At 39.3% G+C, this 26,580-nt stretch overlaps 1 protein-coding gene across 4 annotated transcripts in view; it reads right to left on the bottom strand.

The window, feature by feature from the left end:
• Scgdelta (sarcoglycan delta) overlaps positions 1-26,580 on the bottom strand; it is a 306,288-nt gene that overhangs the window by 214,255 nt on the left and 65,453 nt on the right. For 2 of the 4 annotated variants that reach the window (XM_070313005.1, XM_070313007.1), the window contains one exon: positions 1,185-1,367. The exons of 1 other annotated variant lie outside the window; for it this stretch is intronic. In XM_070313005.1, the coding sequence (XP_070169106.1) occupies positions 1,185-1,367 (183 nt within the window). Of the gene's footprint in view, positions 1-1,184; positions 1,368-4,202; positions 5,328-26,580 lie in introns of those variants that run through there. One more of the 4 variants, XM_070313006.1, reaches the window with a different exon arrangement.

The raw sequence follows: 26,580 nt of genomic DNA, 5'->3' as shown, positions 1-26,580 counted from the left end.
TAATTAAACTGTATATTAAAAGAAGAAATAAGTCTAATCTGATCTTTTACTTTTCATCCTATATTAAAAAAACTGAATAAGTTTGTACGAATTTGTAAAGGAAAGAATTGTATTAATATTTTAAATATAGATATTCAGGCAAATTATACGATTCAAAATATGCTTGTTCTTTTTTCTTTCTATTTGCTAAGAAAAAGTGATTTATCTCTCCGAAAATTATCACATTTTTCTACAAGGAAAATCTTCCGTTATGCAGATCGCTATTTCACAAACTTGGAATCTCTCGAATGACAGGTTGATTATCGACGGTTCAATTTCGTATTATTTATTTCGGCGCTTCGTCAATCTCCGTGAAATTAATTATTTCGAGAATTGTCAGCTGTCGTCGCGCGAATGCCGACGTTGCGTATAGATATTTCCGTGCGTCACAGCATTGTGAGATGCTTACGTCGGTCCCGATCGTTGGCTTGTCGATGGGCCAGGCCATTTTAATTTCGATTGCGTCCGTACCCGACCTATATATGCGTCGCGAACATAATCCCGCGCGTCGTAAAAGTCGGAATAGCTCGCGCGAATCGATCTCTCTCGTTATTCTCAACGGGGTAATTTCGCTCCGGCTCGCAACGTAGACTTCCATTATAATTAAATCTCCACGTGTCCTTCGATCGCTTCATTAGCGCATTACTTGTTTATTCGTCTCGCCAATGCGCAACAATGATTGCACCTCGCGAAAAATCGACGATGAAAATCGATGGCAAAAAAGTTTGCGAATCTCAAGGTATTACAATTGATGAGTGCAAAATGAGACGATACGATTAGAAAGTTCCAAAAAAAATCCTCGCGGTCTATTGGGATTAAACCATTTCGTGAAAATTGAAACGTTTGATGAACGGCAATATTAAAACGATCGATATAATTAAAAAGATGTTACGAACAAATCGAGTATGTAATATGCTTTCAAAAATATATCAATACTATAAGAAAATATTTAGAGTAAAATATAACGTTAATTTTTTTCTTTTTTTCGAAATTATAAAATTATTCATGGATCAAACTGGCAAAGTGTGTCTCCAACTCTCCAACTAATCTTTCGTAGTCGAAGCAGTTTCAATTCTTGAAATCATTGTCGATAAGTCTTACATTACTTGGCCGTGGTTACAGGCTCTTAACGATAAACTACATACGGTGTGCGGTGACCAATGGTGAGGCCAGGTCTTGGTCTCGTGACTGCTGCCGACTGATGGTTGACTTGCTAAAAAGACGACCCGTCTATCGGTGCTACCGGTTCCGGTGCCGCTGGTGGTCAAAAGGGCCGCCCTGGCCCTCGAACCGCCGATGCTTAACGTTGGTGACGTGTCCATTACGCCCTAAAAGCCACACACGTTACAAGGGTCGTCGAGCCTCGATGCGAACATTTGTTGAATCATAGTGAACTTTGTAATGGCACGAGAGTAACTTACATTCTTTCTCTCTCTCTTTTTATTTCTGCGATAAATTATATATTTAAAATAATTTTGTCTGCATATACGCGTAAACTATTTTAAATCGCATATAAATATATTTTTGTACTTTAAGTATAAATAGTTTATTTATTTTAAAAAAAATAATATTCTTTCGAAAATATATTTGATCGAAATAGTTTGAAAGTACAGAGTTTATTTGCTCCAAAAAGCAACGATTTTTATTAAAATGCAACGCACAAGGAATACGATTTTATTTCATTACATCGAACGGATTTCGACTATTCGTACGAGACATATAACGACTTTCAACGAAATTCAATGAGAGTAATGAAGCCCGTTAGCTGAAGGATGAATGGGGCCAAAGGATGCTGGAAACGTGGCTTTTGCGTCGAATGTACTCCTCACGAAGGATTCTTATTAATCCGAGCTTCCACGCCCGTGCAAGCTTTGTATTCATTGGCCATGAGTAACGACTTAGACTTTTAATATCAACGAGATTTTATCACGCTATACGCATCATGATTAATGAAGCTAAAAAATCGACTCGTTATTAAACTCTTCGTACTGTCATTTCAATTATCTTCATAATAAATATATATCTACGATTTCATCCATTCGAAGTTTATATACGTATAAGACATTTGAATATTTTAATAATTTTAATATCACACGTACACAAAATGTGTGTGATATTCATACAATGGTCAATATTACGTAAAATCGTTTTCATTTCGCGTCTAATTAAAATAAAGAGTACCGAGTAAAAAGAACGAAGAGCAAGAGTGCAAATTAAATTCCATTATTTAATTTCAATGAAGCGTGTGAGTTCCGCCGAGTTTCCAATGTTGTTTCTCACCGAGAGAATCATCGATTTCTTAAAAATTTCATTACCCTCTCTCCCTCTCCGGAAACCACCGGCGACGTTCTCTTCTTCTTCTTCTTCTTCTTCTTTTTACATCTCTCTCTTTTATTTTTATCACGCTTACGCGACGTGGCCGCGATTCTCATAAGGGAGGGACCGCGACACGATGATCCCTAACAACCGGCCGCCTAACGTCGCCAATGAAATCCGTAATGAGCGTAATCGAGCTCGTTAGACCGTCGGGATAAAAAGCCCGCTGGCCTCTCGTACGTCGGTAATGCCCGCGGGAAATGGAGAGCGAGCACCGAGTACCGGGGGGTGGGGGGGGGGGGCGAGGAAGAAACGCCAGGCACCGCGAGAGTGGATGCGTTTTTCAACGGGATTTACGGATCGTCGACGAACATTAAGAGAAATGATGCGCGACCGCACGTCCCGCCCCAACACACGCGGCAGATGAAAGGGAACGGCTAGAGCGAAACCGCTATATAATTTCGCTGACTTAAATTCTCGAAAATACGAGGTAGGGTGGTCATTAAGTGCGTCACGAGCGGTTATCGATTGACTTTATTGGATGCTGTCAACAATCGGAAACAAATTTACTCCATTTACACAGCTATCCCATATTCATTCGTCACATTAATTAATTACTTTCCTCTTCGTTTATATATATAATACAAAATCTTTTTTACTATTTTTTTTTTTCCCCCAATAATCATTTGTTACATATACAGGGTGTAACAGAGCGCCCGTATCGGCAGCTTTTTAGGAAACAAAGCATTTTCGTGAAAAATGTTTCATGCTCAAAAGTTGTAGAGCTCCAAGTGGCGCATTATATAATAATATTAATACGACCTTGAATAGCACCGTCGAGGTCATATTTAGTGTAAAAAAAAATTAGTGCATAAAAAGAAATTAATGCAAAAAAAATAAACCAAATAATTGTTTTAAAAAAAAAACATTGTAAATAATTTTCTTAAAAACAATTATTTTTTTATACTAACCGATTTGTCTCATTATTCTGTATATAAAAGTATTACGGTAAGATTATCGAGAACTAAACATTTTACGAGATATTTAATTTTTTATATCAAAATATGTCAGATTAAGATATAAAATAATTCGAAAAGTACTCAATGAAAAAATACTTTGTTATAGTGTTGCGGAAAGCTCTCGAGGTAAGCTACAAGAATATGTAATGAAAAATAGGGGCTTCCTCACCCCTTAAAGAATTTAAGAATCTGAAAAAATTCATGAAACATCTGTCTATATACATTGTAGTTGACGATTTGACAATCATTTTGATAAAAATTATTTATTGACTATTTTATTTTTAATGAATTCTGAATAAAGAGAGGTTTCTTTAAAAATATGTTCCTTTTTTTTTTTTATATACGGAGGAGAAAAAAATCTTTTCAAGATTTTTCACTTTGATCAATGTCTAAGAAAAAAAAAAAAATCCGCAAAAAAGTTGAATTATTCAGGAGGGTCAAAGTGGACAGTATTTTTAATAGCGATCTATAAATCGTCGATAAATCAGAGTTAAAGATAAAATAATATATGAATTTGAATATATCTAATATTTTGCTGATAAAGGTAAATGTTATTTTGGTTCGGACGCCAATAACCCACATATTCAGTCGGATAATTAAATTTAAATAGTTGATAAATAGTTATAAGAGCGTTATATTGTATGTAGCTTGGCGCTTAAAAATATTTCCACGTTACACCTATTCTAATATCGCCTAATATCCTATCGATTGCGCGTCGTGAAACAAACGAGAGACGTAGGAGAGGAAGGAGGGCAGTGGAACGAAAGCGAAGAATGAAGGATAATCGATCTCGATGATAATAATCGCTCGCGTGAAATCGACCCTTACCTTCCAATCGAATCCTTCCACGATCCAATATACGCCGTGAATGTCGCCGATCCGCGTGTGTTAACGATCGGATTGGTCGGATCGTTTCGCTAGAGAAGACCCGGGGAGACGAGTTCGTCGAGGTCGCGATCGACCACCACTTGGCGTATTCAGATTTCAGCACGATCCTCTCCACCTCAACTAGGTAATCCCCGTAGTCGCGTGCACCTAATCATTATAGCGAAGGGCGCGGGTGGCGCTGCTAGGTGTCCCTTAAATCGTTCCAGTACGACGTCGGCTCCTCCTCCGCGCAATTACGAGTCATTATGAGCGGGATTCCACCGTGGCAACACACCGGGTACTCTCACCGGGTGCTACACGCCAAGAAGTTACGTGGTGGTTATTTACGGCGACCGAGACGTTACTTACGTCAGTTAGGTCGGCGGCGAAGTGGCTGACTTCTTCTACTTGTCGTTCTCGAAACGATGACGATAATGAGAGTAACAATGGATGTCTCGCGCGGAGACTTCGTCTCGCGAAGACTCTGCCCGTCTGGCTGCGTGACGCGCCGAGGAAAGCTGTTGTCAGCTGTTTGTCAGTCAGAGTGACGTTTCCGCTTGACAGCCGCGCGCGAAAACCCGCCACCTTGCCATTTACTATCGCGCGGCTCTATCGCGGCACGAGCTCCCGTTTCGCGATGGAGTGAGCGACGAGCTTTCGAGTCTACCGTGAAACTGTGCCCTCAGCCTATCCCGTAGACTAACTTCTCTCCTCGCCGTCGAACAAGTTTCAATTTTACATCCTCGTCATTTCGACGTCATCGGGCGATTACCGAGCGATAACGATGCGTTCCGAGACCGATAGGAGGACTGTCGATCATGGCCGGCGACCCGGGGGCGGAGATCCTCGCGATTCCCGATTCAAGAAAGTGCCAACGTCGATCCGTCGTCGATCTATCTGCCCTGGGACCGAGTCCTGGCACAGTCTTCCCCTCGCACAAGCGCCGCGTACGGAATCGCGCACGACACTGAAGCGGCAGCAAGTCTCGCGCTCGAGGCAAACCTCTCTCGCGAATTCGCGGGCTCACGTGTGAAATTCTTGCGCATGCACCGACGCCTTCCATCCCTCCCCTCGTTCCAGCCCTCCGTCGACGCTGCTCCCCGTCTCTCTCTCTCTCTCTCTCTATCTTTCGGTATCTATCTCCTCGTTCTACCTCTCGCTCTCTTCTCTACCACCGTCCCTCCACGTCCTTCCTCCCCCGCCACCCGTCGTTTACCCTTTCCCCGTCTCGCTCTTCAATGTCGCTCTTCTCTCGTCGTCTTCGGTCGTCGTTCCATCCCCGTCGCGTCTCTTCTTCCTCCGTTTCTTTCCCTTCTTCCGGGATATCTCCTGAATCATGAAGCGACAAGTGTTTGGCGCCGAGGCAAGCGCTTGTGCGGGAGTTAAAGAAGTATTTCATGAAGTAAGCGCGAGAGTATATCTCGGCTCACAGCTGTGGAAATTGGATGAGGGGGAGAGGTGGCGGGGTTGGGAGGGGGGAGGTTAGTATCCCCTTAATTGGTACCTTCTCTGCCGTTCGGCGGACGATCGATATCGCGTCTCGTCGGTAACCTAGGATCAAAAAGAGCAACGTTTTCCATCTTAGAAAATTGATTCACGTTTCTTGCCATTAATCGTTTACGGTACGCGGAGCCCGCGGAATGAAACTTGGTTTTCTTAACGCTTCTCAAAACTTTGCTCGTTCAACTTTCCGCATATTCAAATGATCTCGATATAATGGCGCACGTTTCGCGCAAGAAATTTCGCCGCGTATCAAGAACGCGATGTGTAAAAAACGCAAAAGAGAAACGATACACGGTGTATATAGATCCATGAAATATTTCGCGCGTAGTTTTTATTTCGCTCGCACGCTTGTTTTGTAACACGCGACTTTCGTGTACTTTTTCCATTTTCGTCGAGAGATCTCTTGCGTGAGAAAAAAAAGGACTCTCTCTCTCTCTCTCTCTCTTTCGCCGACCCAGAAAGGGACACGGAAATGTATGCTAATTCAAGGTAAACTAACCCAGATTCGCGCGGTGCGCGATCTGGGCGGGAAAAATGCAGGGTCTTTAAACGCGTTTGACGTGAGGTCGGCCACGTGACTCGCCGCAGAACAATTCTGCGAATGTAACTGACGAGCATTGTGTTTCCGATCCAGTTAATGGTTATTTTAACGCGGGATAACTCGGGATCGCTCGCGGACTCGCGAACCACTGAAATTCATACGTCCGTTACGCTATAAATTATGCACGCAGATCGATGCTCTTGTTCGCATAAGCCTGTCGTCTAATGTTAGAAGATCATACAAATTTTATTATATTATTATTAGAAAAATACGATCTTTTTGGAAAATCCTAAAAGTAAAAGCGCGCATTTTTCCCCCAATTCATAATATACAAAAGGGAAAAAGGTTTCTTCAGAATTAATATATCTATTTGTTTGACTTATAGTAGATATTATTTCAAACTTTTCTAAGCTTATTTTTATTAAATATTTTTTATATTTATTTTGTTTTATTAATATTGTAATTTTTACTTTTAGTTGTTTTATTTAACTTTTTAATGATGCAATTTTTTATTTTATTTATTTCTAAATTTTATTAATTTCTTTATCGTTTTTATTTTATTTTATTTTTATTTTTTTTTATGTGACATGCCGCAAGAATTTGATTAGAAAGATGCAGTAACATGCAATTTAACTTTATCTAACTTGTTCCAAGTTTTATTTAAATTGTTCAAAGCAACATAATGGATTGTTTAAATGAAACAAGAATATTATTTAAAAAAAAAAATAAATAAATAAAATAAATTTGTTTGAAAGAATAATATAATTGTTCAAGTTAAAGAAAAAGTGAAATTTATTCAAAAAATATTTTATTTCAAGTAAATAAATATATTATTTGAAAATCAAACAGTTATATTTGTTGTTCGAAACATTAATATGATTGGACCATTCCAAGCATTATATTTATTTATGTTAATTTCAACAATATTTATTAAATCCGAAGAAACTTTTCTCTCTGTTTAGATATCACAATATATGTTTATACAATTGTACGTTTATAGATCATCAAATTTTCAAGAATAATCCATCTAAATCATATATACCATAAATGCCTATTACTCTCTAATTGCTTATTTGCTCTACAAATAAGTCTTGATATTAAATCCGAATCACATAAAATCTTACAATATCTGGCTGATAAAGCGTCGAGAAGCTTAAGTTTGTTACCACTTTAATGGTTTACCCTTCGTTTGAGAATCTTCTTAGGGATGGAAGTGATTTTCTTAGAATTGTGCGCGCGCGAAAGCACCATTGGAATTAAATTGAGAACGGTCCGGTCCGCTACTTTGACAAATGAGTTGGCTCTAATTACCGATACGACTCTCTTGTACACAGGATTAAATTCCGAGATGCATCAGCAAGATTAATAACGTTTTTTTTTTGTTTTTTTTTGTTTTGTTTTTTTTTAAAGAGAACTGAATCGATGCGCATGGAAAGTAAATGTGAAATATGCACAGATTTTACATTTAACATAAAAAATCGTCTAAAAAAAAAATAATAATCGTTTATCTTTGTCGAAAGGAAAAAAAAAATGCCAAAGATAAGACATTAAAAGAAAAATTGAAACGCCGATGTTAGTCGCATGTCCCGATTCGATTTTACAACATTCGCTATTACTCTTTTAACGTTTGTCGCGCATCGAATCAATTGTTGGATAACTTTCCCTCTTCATTTTCCCGATGTTACAGTTTCTGGCAGTTACACCCTTTTGTTTCAGCTTTTCGATTACAGCTCGTCAATTACAAGTCTATATAAGCGAGTTACAGAATCGCTTGTCGGCGCGCGCGTACACGCACGCGTACGCATTCGTCGGGGCGATTAACTGCAAAACGCAAACGGCGCGCGATTAATCGCGATGCGATGGCGACGTCAAAGCGACGAGAGGTGGGTAGATTCGCGACGAAAACGGCTTCTACCGTTCGCCGCAATCGAGACAATGCAGCGTTGCAGCGCGGGGATTGGAATTGCAAAATGTAGGATCGACCGGCTATATACACTTCCTTTCCCCCTCCCCCCACCCCATCCTCCCTGCCTTTGTTCCTGCAATTCGTACAAGCTCATCTTTCCGTTCGCGTCGCGCCTCGCCTTCGACATCCATCCCTTCTTCGCGCCCAACCCCATTGAGTTCGAGCTTTCCCCCATCGATTCTTTATCCCTCGTAAAAAAGGGAAAAGTGGAGGAAAAATAGCGGTACGAATGGTAAAGGAATACGAGACGATTCCTCGAACGGGCTGACTGACTGTCTCTATCAGGATTTAGGCGATGTCTACATCTTTGCCGCGGGAAAAGAGTGAGAGAAATGTCAGAGCGGAATACGGAGAGGGTAGATTCGAGGAGACGAGCGAACCTGCGTTATCAGGGAACGGAAGTATTTTGTGTCGATCGCCGGATGTCTCCGGTGATTGAAAGATAACCCCGACGTTTTTCGGCGAAGATTTCGTCCCAGAGCTCCCTTGATTTGCATTGCCGATACAATCGTCGTATAATTTATCGCACTTTCTGAACTCAATGACCGAATGTCTCACTCCGTGTGGAAAAAAAAAAAATTATTCGATATTAAGATTTGAAGAATTTTGACGAATATTAAATAACACAACATTGTCTTTGAATTAATCAGATTTTATTCCGATAAAAATTTAATTCGAAAGAAACACGCGCGCAGACTTGCTAAGATATTTAAAAATAAATAAAAAATCACAACTTTATATTTATATATATATATATATGCATATACATTTTCGAAAGAAAACACTGTACAAACACCGAGTATCGTCATCCTATTAAGAGATTGGGGCTGAGAGACTCGGGTTGTAACTCGCGAATATTTCAAGGATAAGTCGATTAGCAAAGGTATGACAATCCACCGAGGAGGATTCTGGTAGATCGTGGCATTTTGACGCCTCGTAAAACGCGATTTTATTCGCGACCGAACAAATTGAAACATAAGCCGTTCGTAAGAGGATCCCCATCTACGGCGCGCGCTTTTTCACCCTCCATCCGTGGCTTCCCCATTCGTTTCCCTTACACGTATTCTTCTCAGATATTTTACAGCGACGACTGAAAACGACAAGAACAAGGTTGCGGGCGTTCACGCAAGCGGGTTATCCATGCCGACGCCAATTCGCGAGATGCCGATGTCGTCAATGTGAATTTATGTTCTGCCATGCCTCTATTAATACGTGTACGCGTCTCTGTCGCTCTTCCCTCTCTTCTGTCATGCAAATTTATTTTTCCTCTTCTAAGCACATATTGTATAATGCCAGAGGAGGGCACTTAACTGGGCTTTTTTTATTCAAACATTTTTCATCTTTGTAGGGATCGATATTAAAGCCTTGCTCTTACGTCTCGTCTATCCCTTTCTCTTTTAAGTCATATACGTACGAATTAGCGAATGGAAAAATGTGTGAGCGAATGGGAATGATACATATGAACGTATGAAATATAAAAGTGTAAGCATTTGTAAAAAACTTTTTGCAACAAAATTTTTCTTTATCGATTAAGAAGCTGCTGAAAACGTTTTCAAGTAATCTTGCGTTGACTCCAGAATTTTATAAAAATGCAAACTATATCAATTTGTAACTCGGTGGCAAGAATATATATCTCTTCTGACGGTTTTTATTTCGATTAATAAATTTTATTTTAAGCTGAAATTCTTTTCATTATATAAGTAAATAGTTTCGCCGATTCTAGAATTTTATAAAAATGCGATTTATCAATTTGTGACTCTCTGGCAACGACGTATTCATTCTGACGGCTTTTATTTCCATTAACAAATTTTATTTTAAGCTGAGATTCTTTTCATTAAAATTTGAAGACAGGGGGAAAGAGGAGAGAGATAGGGGGAGGGGAGGGGGGGGGAATTTGCAGCGCGTATGAGTAAGTTGTTTCGCCGATTCTAGAATTTTATAGAAATGCAATTTATCAATCTTGTAACTCTATGGCAACAATGTATCTACTCGGACGGCTTTTATATTTCGATTAAGAAAATATTAAACTGACATTCTTTTCATTAAAATTTGACGACGGGATAGGAAGAAGGGGGGGAAATTCGCGACGCGTATAAATAACGTTACTCAGAATCGGCGAGAAGTCGCCGAATAGTGCGGCACAATTAAGAGAGAGAGAGAGAGAGAGAGAGAGAGGGGGGGGGGGAGAGAGAGAATAAAAAGCCTCGTGAATAAAAAGCGTCAGCCTGCTAAGAGATCAAGAAATCCCTTGTGTTTCCCGCGCGCATCGTCTTCCTTTTTTATTCACTCGCCTATTTTATCCGTTTCGTCTGCCCTCCCTCCCTCCCTCCCTCCCCCTCCCCCGTTCCATTTCGCGCACAACCTTTGCGGCCTCCTTGGAACGAGCCTCGCCGAACTCCGAAGAGGTGGAAGGAATCTAGGATCGGGAGAAAAAAAAAAAAAAAAAAAAAGAGAGTCCGCGAAGTCGGAATGAGGATGCACTATTGGGGATACTGGGCAAGGTGAGACGGAGGGGGAAGGATGTTAGATAGGGAGGCGGGTGGCATTCTCATTCCGATTCCCCTTTTCCTCCCCTCGTTCACGGATCGAAGAGGCCTTTATGATGGGATACCGCTTTATGGCACGGCTTCGCCGCTATTATACGTGCATCGGCCGTTCGTCGGAATGAAGGGCGGCGGATGGGGTGGGGTGGGGTGGGGGGGGAAAGAAGAATGGGATGCAAGCAGCATCGAGACGTATATGGTTTTCGGTTTCAAGAAAACGGGCGAGTTTAGTGAGGTGGGAGGTTGATGGAAACGAAGGAAGCTGTGCGCGATACGAGAGGCGAAAGGAGGTTTTTTTTTTTCCCGAAGAAGAAGGGTACGAAGAATGGGGAAGGGGAGAGAAGGATTGTACCTTGGATCGCAGATCTAGGCTATTGTCGGTATAATGAAGCCAAGGCGAGATTTCTCCCTTTTCAGTCGCACGCAAGTAGCGAAATAATGTCTCGAATGACTGATTGTGCGATTCCTTTGGCAACTGGGGCTATCATATAATAGTGCATCATCGCCGTAAAGTCATGTTGTTACGGCGAAAAGGGGGAGGAGGGGAAAAAAAGAGGAAACTAGAAAAAGGCTGAACGAGACTTCGGCAATGATTATAGTATCGCGCGTAAAAACGCCCCCTTAAAAAGGAGAGATAATTAGTAAATTGATTACTTCAAGTGTGTGTATTATATAAAGCATGAACATTTGATATATAATAATAATAATAATTATTATTATTATTATTATTTTATAATAATTAGAATAATGAATATTGATATCACAGAAGGAAGTACAATATAATCAGGCATATAATTACGAATTTCTTTCTCTCGTTTATAATTAATGTCTAATTTGAAGAATACTGCTTAAAACGTATATACAACATTATTATTACAAATGTTATTTTAATACATTTCACTATAAATAACAATTTAAATGGACGCCCATGCAAAGATGGTACGGAGAAACTAGCAGAAAATTTTCCATGTACCGTAAAAAAAATTCGCCGACGAGATATGTCGTTGCTCTGAGCGGTAAGCCGAGGTTAAACGCATCGCCATCAGTTTCCTCGGCTCGCGTAAATCACACGCCCAGGGACAGTATTAAAAATATACGTAAGTAAAGGAGAAATATATATCGCTAGGTGGAAAGAGCGCGCGCGAAGGAAAGGAGTGTCGCTCGACTCGAAAAGAATGAAATGGAAGGATGACGATAGGGGGTTGGGGAGGGGAGGGGGGAGGCTTATTACGTGTGTTGCGCAGTCGAATTTCACCTATCGCCGACGGTACACTCTCGCATATTTTAAGCCGATCATTTTTCAGCATTTGCGCTATACATCTACGTCGAATTTGCATGAGCCAACGAGAGGGAGGAGCGGGGGGGGGGGGATTCGGGACTTGTTCCGACCAACTTTCGGTGTGTCTCTATATACGCGACCGTCCCACTCGAAAAGTCCTCTCGTGGCCGGTTCACCATCTCCGACGATCGACCGTCCACTCGGACTAGAATGGAAACGCTGTTTCTGGTTGCTGTATACGTGTAGTTTGCAGTAAAAAGTTGTACGTGCAATCTGTCGTAGCGTAATTATTATTCACTAGTGTCATTCATTTCTTGCATATAAAAAATATTTTCGCTTCAAAAGAACCGTGTAAGATGATTTAAAGATATTTTGACATAGAGGGAGATCTGTGGAGATCTTTATAATATAATAAATTTATTTTTAAATTTAGCAATATTATAATAGCTGTGATTTAAAAGAACATTCGTAACTATTATGTGTGTGTAAAATTCATATAATAAAGAATAAATAGAGGAAATGTTGGGTGTGTGAAATGTTGTGGAAAATATCAAAGGTGGTTTCAATGGGGGAAAAAAAAAAAAAAAAAAAAAATATCGATACAAAATTAAATATTATTTGTATGCAAAAATTGTGTTTAAGCTTTATTCGTGTAAAAGCATTTCTATCGTATTCCGAAAGTTCTGTTTTAATTGTATTTTTATTTTCCATGTAATATAATAATTATATTTAAAAAAAAAAAAAAAGAAAAGAAATTATTTTAACGTTACACAAAATATTCAAATTTTCCGCATATATGTATCTCTCGTAGTATCCAGATCTATTTCAATGTAATTAAATAAAGAGAGTACTTTATTTGAAAGAAATTAATTTTTCTCCCGAAACATTAAAATATTAATCAATTAATCCAGAATTCTTATTTTTTATGTTAGCATGTCGCTCGAGAAGTTCTAGGATCAATAATACAGAATAATATTTTTCATATTCCTCCTATGTAACATCTCATTACATTTACATACGTACATGTATACGTGATACTTGATACCATATTTTCAATCGAACGCTACGATTAATCATCATCGCTCGTCAATCGATATATTTCTAACGAAGGAAATTGAGGTAATATCTGTTGGACAGAATAAAACGAAACAAACGTTCCGATATTATCGGCGAACAGTCGTGTATGACGAGGCAGACTAGCGAGTCCAAGTCTCCTCACGGACGTGGAAACGATAAATTCTGCAGAAACGCGCGCGCGCGCGCGCGCGCACGTGACATTACGGTAACGTTTCATCCCGCGAGGGCGAGACTCGAGTTGAGAGACACTGGGTCTAATCCTAATGCGGCGCCGTCTTATTTATGCAGCGGAGCCGTTTCGCACCGCAACGCTGAGGACCTTAACGGCATTCAATTTCCGTTGGCCATCAATATTATTTAGTTTAGTTTGGACCACCACCTCGCGCACGGGATACACCCCTCCCCTCCCACCTTCCCCCCGAACCCTTCGGCATGCTCCTCACGCCTCCGCCGAGGAAATTACTTGTCCTCTCCCTCCCTCGCCACCGAATCTCCGCCGGTGCTCCTTTCGCGCCCCTTTTGTCCCCTTCGCCCCTTTCTCTATCTCCCTCCCCTCCCCCCTCCCCCCCCCGCAACTCCCCGGTTCACAGTCGGACCGCGAGTCTCGCTGACTGTCCTTAAGGGCTGTCTGTCTATATACATACTTCGCGCGACTCGATATCCCTCGCATTCTCTTGGATAATGTTCGAAGAGGAGCACCCCTCCCCCTCCCCCTCCCCCTTCCCTTAGATTACAGGGAACAGATACTCGCTTTCGTTATCCAATTCGACTTTAAGGACGATAAATGTCTCTGCCCTTACGTTGAATTCGAATAGCCTCGAACACGAGCCTCCCATCGATCACAATCTGGTAAAATTCCTGAGAGGCTGAGATAAGTATGTAAAATAATCGGTGGGGGCTGATCCGAGCGGTGATATTATTTATATACTTCATCATCTGACATCTCTTTCCTAATCTCTCGCTGTGTGTTCGCAGTAACGAGAAATTTGACGGGATGAAAATTCTGGATGCATTATCGATATCGAGGAATTTAATCAGCGAGCAAAAATATCCTCGCGAATATTGAAACTGAAGCTAATGACAGGCTGCGCTTTTATTTATATATAATATAGTATATAAATATATATATATATATATATACGCACGTAATATTTAAATATCTTTCTAATATTTAATATCAAAGTGAACGCGATCTGACGTCTTGCGATGCATTATCGGGATTATAATGCGCGTTATTAATATCCAACGAGGAAGCGAGAGAGAGCGCGCGCGCATTTCCATTAGGTTGAAAACTCGAATCCGATAGTTTCCCATCTGGACCGGGGGCAGATGCACTTTCTCCCCGGCCCCACGCAATAATACTCCGCCTCGCATCCCCCTCCACCCCTCCACCCCCCTCCCTTGCCCCCTTCCCCTTGGTCGTCGATAAAACGGAATTACAAACCAATTCGGTCCGCGGTGGAACGAAACGTTTTGCAAGTTCCCACGAAACACGATTCCATCGGTCGCTAGCCACTCCTGATGTTTCTCCCATGTGTATGTGTGCGTGTGTGTGTGCGTGTGTGTGTGTCCCACTCCTTTTATTCCGATTACCTCTCTCTCTTTTTTGCATTCTCCTCCTCTCTATCTCCCTTGCTGCAATGCGTGCGTACGTTGTTTGCGGTGTGATGAGTAGAACTGGAACAGTTTTCTATCCGTACGTCGTTTAAGTTCGTTTGTACGCAGCCTGAATGAAAGTCATTTCTTTACGAGTCAAGATGGAGGAGCAATAACGCGATATTCGCTTCATCCGCCATCGAGCCAACAACCAAAGTATTTTGTAAAGTTACATCGAAATTTTTTTCTTTCTTGTTCTTGCTGCTAAACGATAAATACGGAGAAGAAGTGTCGAATAATTGATATATTATTCTTCTTCAGACTCTAGCCTCTAAAGATTTAAAGTAAAAATTTGTACCGGGAGATATATTTCTCTAATAAATTTTATTACACTTTTGATAATATTGTTTCAAACTTTTCGTAAAATTTGTTTTAATATCACGAAAATTAAAATTGCGCGAGAAATTGGTAACAAGCTAATATATATCAAAAATTATATAAATATAATAAAAATTATGATAAATAAGATAGATACCGAAGCAAAGATTTTAAAAAAATTAGGTAAATATGCATCTCCTCTACAACATATTTAAGTGGCGATAAAATCGGTGAGGTGTAACCTCTTATGCATATTTAGCAAAAATTATAAAGATATAGAATAATACGTAATGTTATTTAAAAAAATGTACTACAAACATGTAATATTATTAAAAAAGATTCTGTGCCGTTTATCGTTATTTATATTTATATATACTTTGCCAAAGAAAGTCAATGGAAAACTCTCGACACAAATCGATTTAGCATATAAACGAGCAACGAATACACAAACTATGGACTTTTAACGAGTAAACTAACTGAGCGGATTAAGTTCATATCAGTTCTGATAAAGTTGATAAAGAGACACTTATCTGTTCGAAGAAAGAGAGATACTTTATTTTAAGAAACCTATATCTTGTGCGATATCTTTTCCCTCTGACATAATATATATTGGATGATTGCATAAGTTCGTGCCCGATTTTCATAGATGGCATTAAGTTGCTGCATGGCGGAGTTTTATTGTTTTCGTGTGGTAATTGTTGCTTACACCGAATAGATGACGTTGTCTTATGTCAATTTAGCGTCAGACATTGTTCAGATAAGTCCATTTGTGCATAAGAGAAATCATTAAAAATGGAGAACGAAAGGTGCATTTGCGGCATGTAATGCTATATAATGAATTTCGGAAAGGCGTGAGTGTTGGGATTGCACAAAAAAATATTCAAAGCGTTTATTTGGACCGCGCTCCTGCTCTCCGAACAGTCAAAAAGTGGTTTGGCAGATTTCGAAATGGTGATTTCAACATGGAGGATCAACTCCGCTCTGGACTGCCTTCTGGCATTGATGACGACGTTGTGCATGCCTTAGTGGAAAGAAACCCAAGGATTACAACTGAGGATATTGCTGAGAGGCTGAACATCGATAATTCAACCGCTTTTCGTCATTTAAAAAAGCTTGGATACATTTTCAAGCTTGATACGTGGGTGCCGCATCTCCTGACTGAAAGGAATAACTGAAAGGAAAACTACAGGAGTTGCAATGGGAAATTCTGCAGCACCCGCCATATTCTCCAGATATTGCGCCTTCAGATTTTTATCTGTTCCGGTCTTTGCAGAATAGTTTAAATGGCAAGAATCTCAATTTCGAGGAAGCTGTCGAAAACCACCTTATAAACTTTTTTCAAGAAAAACCAAGTCCTTTCTTCAAAAATGGAATCGACAAGCTTATAGATCGTTGGGAAACCATTGTAGAAAAGAATGGAGACTATATAATTGATTAATAAAAGTGTTATCTCTAAAATATAATCTATTGAAGTTTATATTTAAATCGGGCACGAACTTATGCACTCACTCAATATATATATGCATATATCGTAATCAATTCTGTTAAATTAAAAAATTTCTATCTTCTAGCCTTTATTTTTATCTGTAAATTCGATATTTATTTATAGTCCTTATCGCGTTTGATTTCTAAGCTTGTCACTGTAACAAGATGTCAAAGTAATTACACCGAGTTGAAGAAGAGCGGAATACCGATGATAAGACTTTCCAAAGCTCGGTCATGTATAGTATAATCTTACAAAAGTTTCCCTGATCCAGAACGTGCCTATGACTAAATTACTAATACTAGGAAGAAGAGAGATTTTTTTTTTGTAAAAATCTCAACCCGCATTACATACAAAATTTGGATGTAAAGAAAATAAATATGTTTCAATTAATTTGTAATTAAAAAATATCCTGTATGACATAATATCCGTCGAAAGAATGACGCGGAGAAATATGTTTATATCGAAAATCTTTCAAATTCGAAGAGGAGGAATATAGGCTCACTAAACTTTTATTAAACAAAGATGAGAAAGAAGAAGGAAGCATTTATACGTAGATCCTTCGCGAACCTAGTTAAGGGTTCAATTCGAACAACGGAGGTTTTTAGTACACTCGTCTCTTAAAGCTGTGTTCTCCGCTTTTGTTCTATTCTTCCTCGATTCGAAAAGATTTTCCTAAGATCCTTTTATTAAACAATGCCAATTTATTAAATGCGCTTAGAGCTTGCTTTGCGGATCCGCTTTTTGTCCGAGACGCGACGAAAAGACACGAATCGCGCGCGCGCGCGGTTTGCTTATTATGGCATTCATAACAACTTCGCCGAAAAAGGCGCCATAATTTAATCTTCGATCCGACGGCGGGATTAGAGCAAGGGGGAACAGGTGCGGCCAAGGCGGCGATGAACGAGCCGCTTTCCCAGCCGGATTTTTCCGCAATATACCTTCGCCGGACCCGGCACGACGATGCTAGCCATACTCCATGCTGTCTCTCTCTCTCTCTCTCTCTCTCTCCCTCTTTTTCTCTCTTCGGAGATACTTTCTCAGACCGATACTGGCGAAGACAATAGCGTACTTTGTGGCGCTGCCGTGATTAAAACAAGAGAGCGAGTCGGACGTGAGAAAGATGGAGGGAGAGAATGAGAAAAGCGGGATAGAAAGCCGCTCCACTTTCTCGAGACTGGCAAGGATTGAGAGCAGAGGAAAGTCGTAGCCGCGTAGACTGAGTTTAGAGTTCTTTTCATTACCAGTTCACCTCAAATACACATTCACACACACACACATACGCATAAAATAATGTCGAATTTTCCCGTACATACGTCGTTCCTTCTTCGTGTTAATGACTACGAGCGTATGCTTGTGGAAACCGCGCTTATCTCGCGATATTTCGCAAATGCTGCGCAGCAAAAGACTCATTGACAGTCTAGAAAAAGCTCGTGGAACTAAATTTCTAAGCCAACAAATTCGATATCGATCAATCGATTAATCCATAAATAAATCTATCAGAAGAGACTCGTCGATTTATTTATAGTACTTATCTACTTATTTTACTCCTTCATTCTGAATTAAAAATATTTGTCCGCAAATTTTGCATCTCTACATCCTTGGAATTATAAATGTTTAATTTCGGCGAATTATTACCAGCATATTTTTAAACGGATTAACTCCAATCGAGCGTAATAATCGGCCGCTGAACACGATGCCGGATACACCGATGGTGCAACATTGACTGGTCAGCCTGTACGTCCTGCAATGCCTAACGCCACTGCCACCCACCCCTTTATTATTCCGTTATATGTGTAGATGGTGTACGAGATATCGCATGATCGAATCACGTACCAGTTCGGACGCGATAACCTAATGAACGGACTGAATAATGATCAGGCGACGATTATGCGCTGTCTATTAAATTGATTCGGCCTACTCTGCGTATTGCGCTCCATCTTGCTCTGCCCTACCTCTGCTCTACCGAAAGGAAGGACGACCGATGGCGACGAGCACCGCGTATCGTCAGACCCTTAACGAGCTCTACACGGTAGGATTACGATGGGAAATTCAATTTGCCTCTTTAATCCCGCAACCCCGCGCTTCTTTTACTTTATCGGCACAAAGGGAACGGACGTATCGCTGCGTATCGAGCTGAGAAATTGCATCCACTTTTATATCTAACTCGTCACCGCTCTTTAATCCATTTTCTTGATGCGCCTTCGCGGTACGAGACGGTAACGAAACGGATTTGTCATTTTCACGATCGAGTTCGGAGTGAAATAAGCGCGGTTACATACTTGCCGGGCGTCTGATAAGATCCGGGATAATTTCCCTGTTCATTTCTCGCGTGTAACAGTAGCCATACTGTTGCAAAATTTGGTTTAAATTTAAGGATGTATGTGTTGGCAAAAGCATTGAAAATTTCGTAGACTGTTCTATTATTTTTTCTAAGTATCTGACTGCAAAACCTGAGTATACAATTCTTTTAACGGTTTGTGGAAATTATTTAAGTTTCAAATTATTATTGATTCTTATAGAAAATTGCAAATTGTAGCGCTTATATGACAAATTTGACAAGGAAAAAAACATTACCAACGAAATAAAAATTTTCACTTATATTAAGAAAATTTTAATAAATAAAATTTGTCCTAAATTTCATTTAAATCGTTAAACTTATTCATTTAAAAGTTATTTACTAAAAATCGTAAAAAAATATTATCTCTCTCTTTCCCTTTTTGCCAATTACTCGTATTTCTTTACAGTTGATTTTACGGATATTCACGATCAAAAGTTTTTGTCTTAAATTATGAAAAATATTAATTACAACTATTATATTTTCTTGACGAACACGTTAAAAATCGTATTGTTTTGTGATACTTTAATTCCTTTTGTAATCCGGATTTATTTATTTCATTTTTCAAACAGTATAGACGTAAGAAATATGTTTTTTTTTTTTAAATTTGACAATTTTTTGCTATTGTTGTACAGCTATTAAAACATCCTTAAGATATATCGCATAGTTCCAATAGATCCACACAAATTAAGACGATGACATTAATATTATGTTAATATTTCAACACAAAATGAACGCAAACTTTATAGTAATTTGAAATAAATTTTCCGTAAAAGAATCAATATATTTTTAATGATAAAATTAACTTGAGAAAATATTATTGAGATGGTCTGCAATCATTCTCACTCCTATTATAGAATAAATATTTTTCAATATATCATTCAATACTTTTTTTTCTGTAAATTTTAACAGATAAATCCTGTCATAATACTGTGATAATACGGAACATGTATAATTAAACGGAACATGTAAAATTAAAAATGTGTATGTGCACATTGTGTTATTTTTACACTTTTTCCAGTTGTTTTAATAATTTAACATTTGAGTTCAATTAATACAACAGCGATATGTCAAATATTTTTATTAAATATTAATATTTGTTAAATATTATTTGTGTTAGATATTTAATACAAATTTTAACCGGCATATTTTTTTAACAAGAAAACACAAATTTTCCCGATAATGCAGTAGTCAGTCTTTCAATTATACAGACAGCGAAAATAGTAACATCTTCTTCAATAAAATAACAACAGTCCAACGCGCTAGTCCCCTCTCATTTGAGAAAATGCAAGTTGCTTCACGAAGGCACCGTCGAGAGTTTTAAGTCTGACTTACACGATATCTTTCCCGTACACTCACCGGTGCTACCCCATTTTATCCCACGATACTGTCCCCGTGGCTTCAGAGCACGTATTAAAATTGTTACAATGGCGGCGAGCTACATCACGTGGAATTTTCACCGAAAGAAACATCTCCGTATACGAACGCGATTACGTGCTTTTATTGCGCTTTATATAGATCCACGTAAGAAGCTTGTCGAGAACGATATAATCCGCCAATACCGTATCTGTCGGCAGCTTCAGAATAAAGAGAAATGATTAAAAGATGCTGAACGTTCTCTCAATCTTTCGATATTTTGAAACAAATTGGGTAATGATAAAAAATAGATTAAAGTACAGCAATTTTGTCTTCAATAAAAATGCTTTTTTTACATCGATATTTTTACACGAACGCTTCGGACAAATTCTTTTATTGTTGCACGAAACTGCGAAACTTTCATATAATTTTCTGCTTCCTCATAGAGGAAGCTTTGTTTTCGTGACAAAATTTTTTTTCGAGTTTTCTATGCCAATGTGCTTAGAATGTTCCAAAATGTCGAAAAATCATATTCCTAAAAAATGTCTGTATGTATGTATGTATGTGTGTGTGTGTATGTACGCAATATATTGTACAACCTCTAACTTGCGCAATTTTTGAGATGTCGAGTTAAATTTCTTTCACATGGATAGAATATCATTCCAAAGATGATTGATAATGAATTTGGTGAGAATCGATGAAAAGATTCATTTTTTTATAAAATTTTTAATTTTTTGACAAATGTCTGTATACATTGTATAACTTTCGCAAATTTTGAGATATCAGGTTAAATTTTTTTTTAGATGGATAAAGTATTATTAAAGGATGGTTGCTATTGAATTTGGTGAGTGTCGGTGAAAGGGTTTGTTTTTTTATAAAATTTTGAATGTTTTGAGAAATGTAACTGTTGTAACTTTTAGAAAATTTGAGATATCGGATTAAATTTTTTTACACGTATAATCTATAACGATTATATAAAAATAAAAAAAAAGTGTGTAAATTAGCATATTGCTTCTTCATCTTTTTATTTCGTTTATAAAGCGAAAAAATCGCATGCTTAAAGCAGCTTAAGCTTTGTAAAATAAAATGATGAGGACACAACATGCAAGTTTTCAATTTGCACAACTCTACTTGTTAATTGAAAACTTTGAATTAATTTTTTTTTTTTTTTTTTTTTTTTTTTTTTAGAAAAAATACCCTAATGTTGAAAAATTCATATTTAATAAAAAATTTATAATATTTATACAATATTCAATGTATGTGTGTGTGTGTGTGTGTGTGTGTGTGTGTGTGTGTGTGTGTGTGTGTGTGTGTGTGTGTGTGTGTGAGCAACAATTTTAATTGTTTATCACTAATTCTATTGCCGTGCAATAATATTTTGTACCAAGTTTCTTTCAAATTAAACAATAGATACTAGAAATATTTATTTTTTGCAAAAATAAACAAATTAAGAAGCAAAATCGAATAATATCCTAAATGAAGGGCAATCTAATATATGTATATACATAATATTTTCTATTCTTGAATACTTTCTTCTCTACGATTAGAAACGCGTTTGTCCCGTCAACTTAAATATAGATGATGAAAATTGTGTATTCCTTCTTACACGATGACATAAGCTATCTCCTTTCAATAGAAATTAATGCATATGACCACGTGCTTTTACAACGTCGCCGAATGACTCCTTGTCGCAGACGCGGACTAACGGACGGTGGCTTCCATTTGTAATCCAGGTTGTGGAATTGGGTCTTTCCGCCCCAAGGCGAGATCCCGGGCACGGTCATTTCCGATTTTGATGAAAATCGAACACCATTTTCGTATTTGCGTGAATTCACTCTGCAAACTCTTTGTACAAATATCTTGACGTAGCAGGGGCGTGAAATTCGTACGAAGTATTAAACGAGAAGTAGCACGGTACATATCAAAAGTAGCATCGTTAACATCAAAATGATATGATTTCTTCGTTTCCTCGCTTCTCTCCTCCTTAAAGAAGATGCTGTTGCATGCATCTCGCATCTTCGCAGCAATCACTTTGCGATCGCTATAACGCTCAGCGACTTTTCGCAGTTTTTCTCGCCCCCTTGTCCCTCTTCTCCTTCTCTCTCTAAAAACGGTAAGACCCTCGCGTGCCGGAAATTGAAAGTCCATGACGTGACATCCGGGACGATAGATCTTCCGCGCGACCCTCGCAGAAACTTCATATTAACAAATCGAGACGAAAGAAAGCCCCGCGACTTTATAGATACGTCTCTTCTCTCTCTCTCTCTCTCTCTCCCTCTTCCCTTTCTCTTCTCTCTGCGTCCGTGGTTTTTTTTTTCCTCGCCACGCATTTCGCGATGCTGCGACCCATCCTCTCCGAAACGACGTCGAGTTTCCCATTAAATTTCCTCTGTCCTCGCCCATCGCCATCCTCCACCTCCTCCTTTCCGGCTCACCCCCCTGTCGATTCGTGCTATTTCGCGGCAACGATCCGCCCGTTATAATCGATTCGGCCTGATTTCGGTTAACTGCCGTCATTCAGAGTTTGGCGACGAAGTGTTGTGTGTTTCGTTACCGCGGCGAAATTATCTCGCATTTTCCTCGTCTCTAAATCACACGACGTTGTTTGATGAAATAACGCAGCGACAGTTCGAATTATTAAGTGACCTTAAATTAGCGATCTATGACTTTTCAAATAAATAATCTTATATTTATTATAGAAGTCGTATAATAATGGATGAATTTTAAATTACACTTACTTTTAGAAATTTGTTCGACATTTTATATAAACGCGCGCGCGCGCAGTGTAGTTTATTTGCACTTTCAACAATTTATTTAACATTTTCATTTTTTATTTTAAATTAAAAAAATTGAATGTAGAATGACCGAAGCTCCAATATCTAATAATTATCATTCTTTTTCAATCGCGTTTAAATGTTATCTTGGACAAAGTAATTATATCTGAGAACAAATTAAATTACTTACGTTTACTTTTAGAAATTTATTTAAGATGTTATATAAACAGCGTAGTTTATCTGTACCTTTCAACAATTTATTTAACGTTTCTAATTTTTTTATTTTTAATTAAAAAAATTCAATGTGTAGAACGGCAGGAGGTATATATTTAATAATTATCATTCTTTTGCAATCGCATATTTAAATGTTGTCTCGAATATGGTAATTATATCGAAGAAGAAATTATATCAAGAAATAACTCTTCTCAGATTGAAAGAACAAATCCAAATGGCTATATTTCGCACGTTAAACGCGCAGTGCGGGGGAACGTGGTACGATTTCGCCTCCCTTTCGATCGTACCCGCAGCTTGACATTAACTCCACCGGTATGCAACGGGTGTCCCGCGAGTAACGCGACTTACGTACGCCCTCGCAGGAACCGCCTGCGTGCATCTGTGTGTCGTGGTCGAGGGACGAATGGGGGATGGGGGGAAGGGGTTGGGGGAGGGGAAGGTGGTGGACAGGAGGGAGCTGATTGCGTCCGGCCGAGATGATTGCTTTTCGCGTGGCTATGCCGACGCATACATATAGGGACGCGCGCAAACATCGACGAGCATAAACAGACGCGACGTTTCAATATTCCGATAGTTTTATCCGTACTCTAGATAGATCGACGGGGAGGGCCGCGGGACTCCTACCCAACGGAAAATCACTTCGATTTCAGTTAACACAACCCCCCCGGCCGTTACACGCGCGAAATAACGAACTGTTCGCGCGACATTTCCGAGGTTCCCCCCCCGAGAGAGAAGCGACGGAATTTTTTCTTTTTTCGCCCGAGAAAGAAAACGCGAAGTTTTTTCGAGTTCACTTGAACGTACGACCGCGATTATTGTCGCCGTCGCGGGGAGAGAGGAGAGGGGAGGGAGCTCTCTTCTTTCTCCCTTTCGAGAGAATACGTTAGAGGTACTGCACCGGCTGTTTCAAGATGCTTCTTTACATTTATTACCGGGTATTTTAGCCGAGATGTAATTCTCGGGAACGAGTGTCGTCGCGTAGTATTAAAGCGGACAACGACATCGATTAATATTGTTAATTAAACGGTCTCCCATTGTTGTTCTCGCTTCTTCTCCGTTTTAGCGAGGAAATTGTAAAAAGTTCCTCGCAAAGCTCCCGCAACATTCTCCGTTAATCTCGCTTTCAATTTTCCCCGGACTCCTTCCCGGACTCGGTTCTCGGTCGCTCGGCCGACTCAGCAAGCTAAGAGATTCCGAGATCTTCATTCGCGACAGCTGACACGCGTCCGTCGCACTGAACGAAATTTCTTATATACACGCGTACACAATCGCGAAGACAATCGCGCGAGCGAGCTTCGGAATAAGACGCTGCACGAAATTGATCCTAATCCGTAATCCGGCCTGTTCCAGTCTCGCTTCCGTCTGCCGGCTCTCCCAAGGTACTTAGCGCCAGGAACGAAGGATCACGCGTAAGACGGAAGGACGTGACGCGCGAGAAGGGGGAAGAGAGAGGAGAGAACGAAGAGAAGAGCCACCCGAATGAGAGAAACAGGGGCGAGAAAGAGGGGTTGGGTTGCGGAGGGTTTCGGAAGGGGAGGAGAGGAGTTTTCCCCGACGAGAGAGCACTTTATATATATACTTCGGAAGAGCAAGCAGCCGGCGTAGCTCGATGTCCCCCGTGCATTATGCATGATACGACGGTGCTTAATGTTCGTCCGAATCATCTCCTCCCTCCCCTTCCCCCCCCCCACTCCACCCTTCTCTCTTCCTCTTTTCTGAGCTCCGCGATTCAGAATTTTGTCAGACCGCGCTTTCCGCCGCGATCGCGAGAATGCTAATTGAAGCGTTACCGCAATTACTCCTCGGGGATCCTCTCGAAAATCCGTTATCAACTTAGCCGCTCTCTTCCTTTTCCTCACCCTCCTTCTCTCCCCAACTCGACCCCTTCCTCCCATCCTTGCGTTTCCAACAAAGGAAAAGTTTGGCGAAGTCGTGCCTATGGGATTTTAATCGCGGACTCGACTCGGATCACTTTCAATGAACGAAGTCGGTTACGCCGATAGGCATCAAACTATTCTTCCTCGGATTCGTGATGTATTTTTTTTTTTTTATTATCATAGTACGTGTTTAATTAATTACGATAAATTGACGCGACTCGAATTCGTTCCACTTAATTCGGAGATGATTTTGGGATACTTGATAATTCTGGGAAAGGAATAACGCATAAACATGTAAAATGTACAAGTGTATTGAATGATACGAGTATACTGTATGTGTAGTTAAAAAAAAAAAAATTAAGTATAGTATTAAATACACTTGGGAAAATATTCGAGTTACATCGCGATCGGTAGTTACGACACAGTTTAAATCGCGCGTCGTATCGAAATTCCTTTGGAAGAGCCGTTCGCTATTTGCGCGAAATTGTCGCGCGAAACTGTCAACGCAAAATAAAGAGGAGAGGGTAGCAGTTTTCTATACGCCTGGCGGAATATCGTGGATCGTCCATTTGCGATCCATGCTGGTACCATATATTTTTATCTTGGACGTAAATCGCCGGTTGTCATGGGAATCTACCGCGGCCTGAATATCGATATCAGCGCGCGTCAACGATGAAGTGAAATGAGCCTAAATCGCAATCTAGAATCTTTGTGCGCTTATCGGAAATACATACGCATGGAAAAATACGCATCGATTAGGAAGAATCGTCCATTTTTTGCAACATTATATTATAATACGCTTCTAATATACAAAAGTTTTTAGAGCATTCAATTTGAGGACTTAACACTTAAGGATGTATGTGTCACAGTGTCAAAATATTGACGCGAACATGAAGAATTTCGTAGACTGTTCTATTATTTTTTCAGAGTATCTGTGCAATACCCGAGCACAATTCTCTTAACGGTTTGTGGAAATTATTTAAGTTTAAAATTATTATTGATTCTTATAAAAAATTGCAAATCGTAGCACTCATTTGACAAATTTGACAAGGAAAAAACATTGCTAACGATATAAAAATTTTCACGTACCTTACCAAGAAAACTCGAAGAAATATTTGTACTAAACTTGATTTAGATTTTCATTTATATTCGTTCAAAAGTTATTTACTAATTGTAGCAAAATACTTATATTATAATAAACCAAAAATCTTTCTGCAAATTATTCGTTCTTTTGCTTCTTGCAGTTGAGCTCAGGGAATATTCAAGACCAAAAGTTTTTGTCATAATTTAGGAAAAATGTTAATTACAACTATTTTCTTTTACGAAGATGTCACAAAGTATATTATTTTGTGATACTTTAATTCATTTTATAATCCAAATTCATTTATTTGATT

The sequence above is a fragment of the Polyergus mexicanus genome, unplaced genomic scaffold, assembly GCF_030449975.1.
Source record: "Polyergus mexicanus isolate NDT 795.1 unplaced genomic scaffold, iyPolMexi1.0 SCAF_23, whole genome shotgun sequence".
Taxonomy (NCBI): Eukaryota; Metazoa; Arthropoda; class Insecta; order Hymenoptera; family Formicidae; genus Polyergus; species Polyergus mexicanus.
The sequence above is the reverse complement of the archived record's forward strand: the minus strand, read 5'-3'. Positions and strand labels throughout refer to the sequence as shown.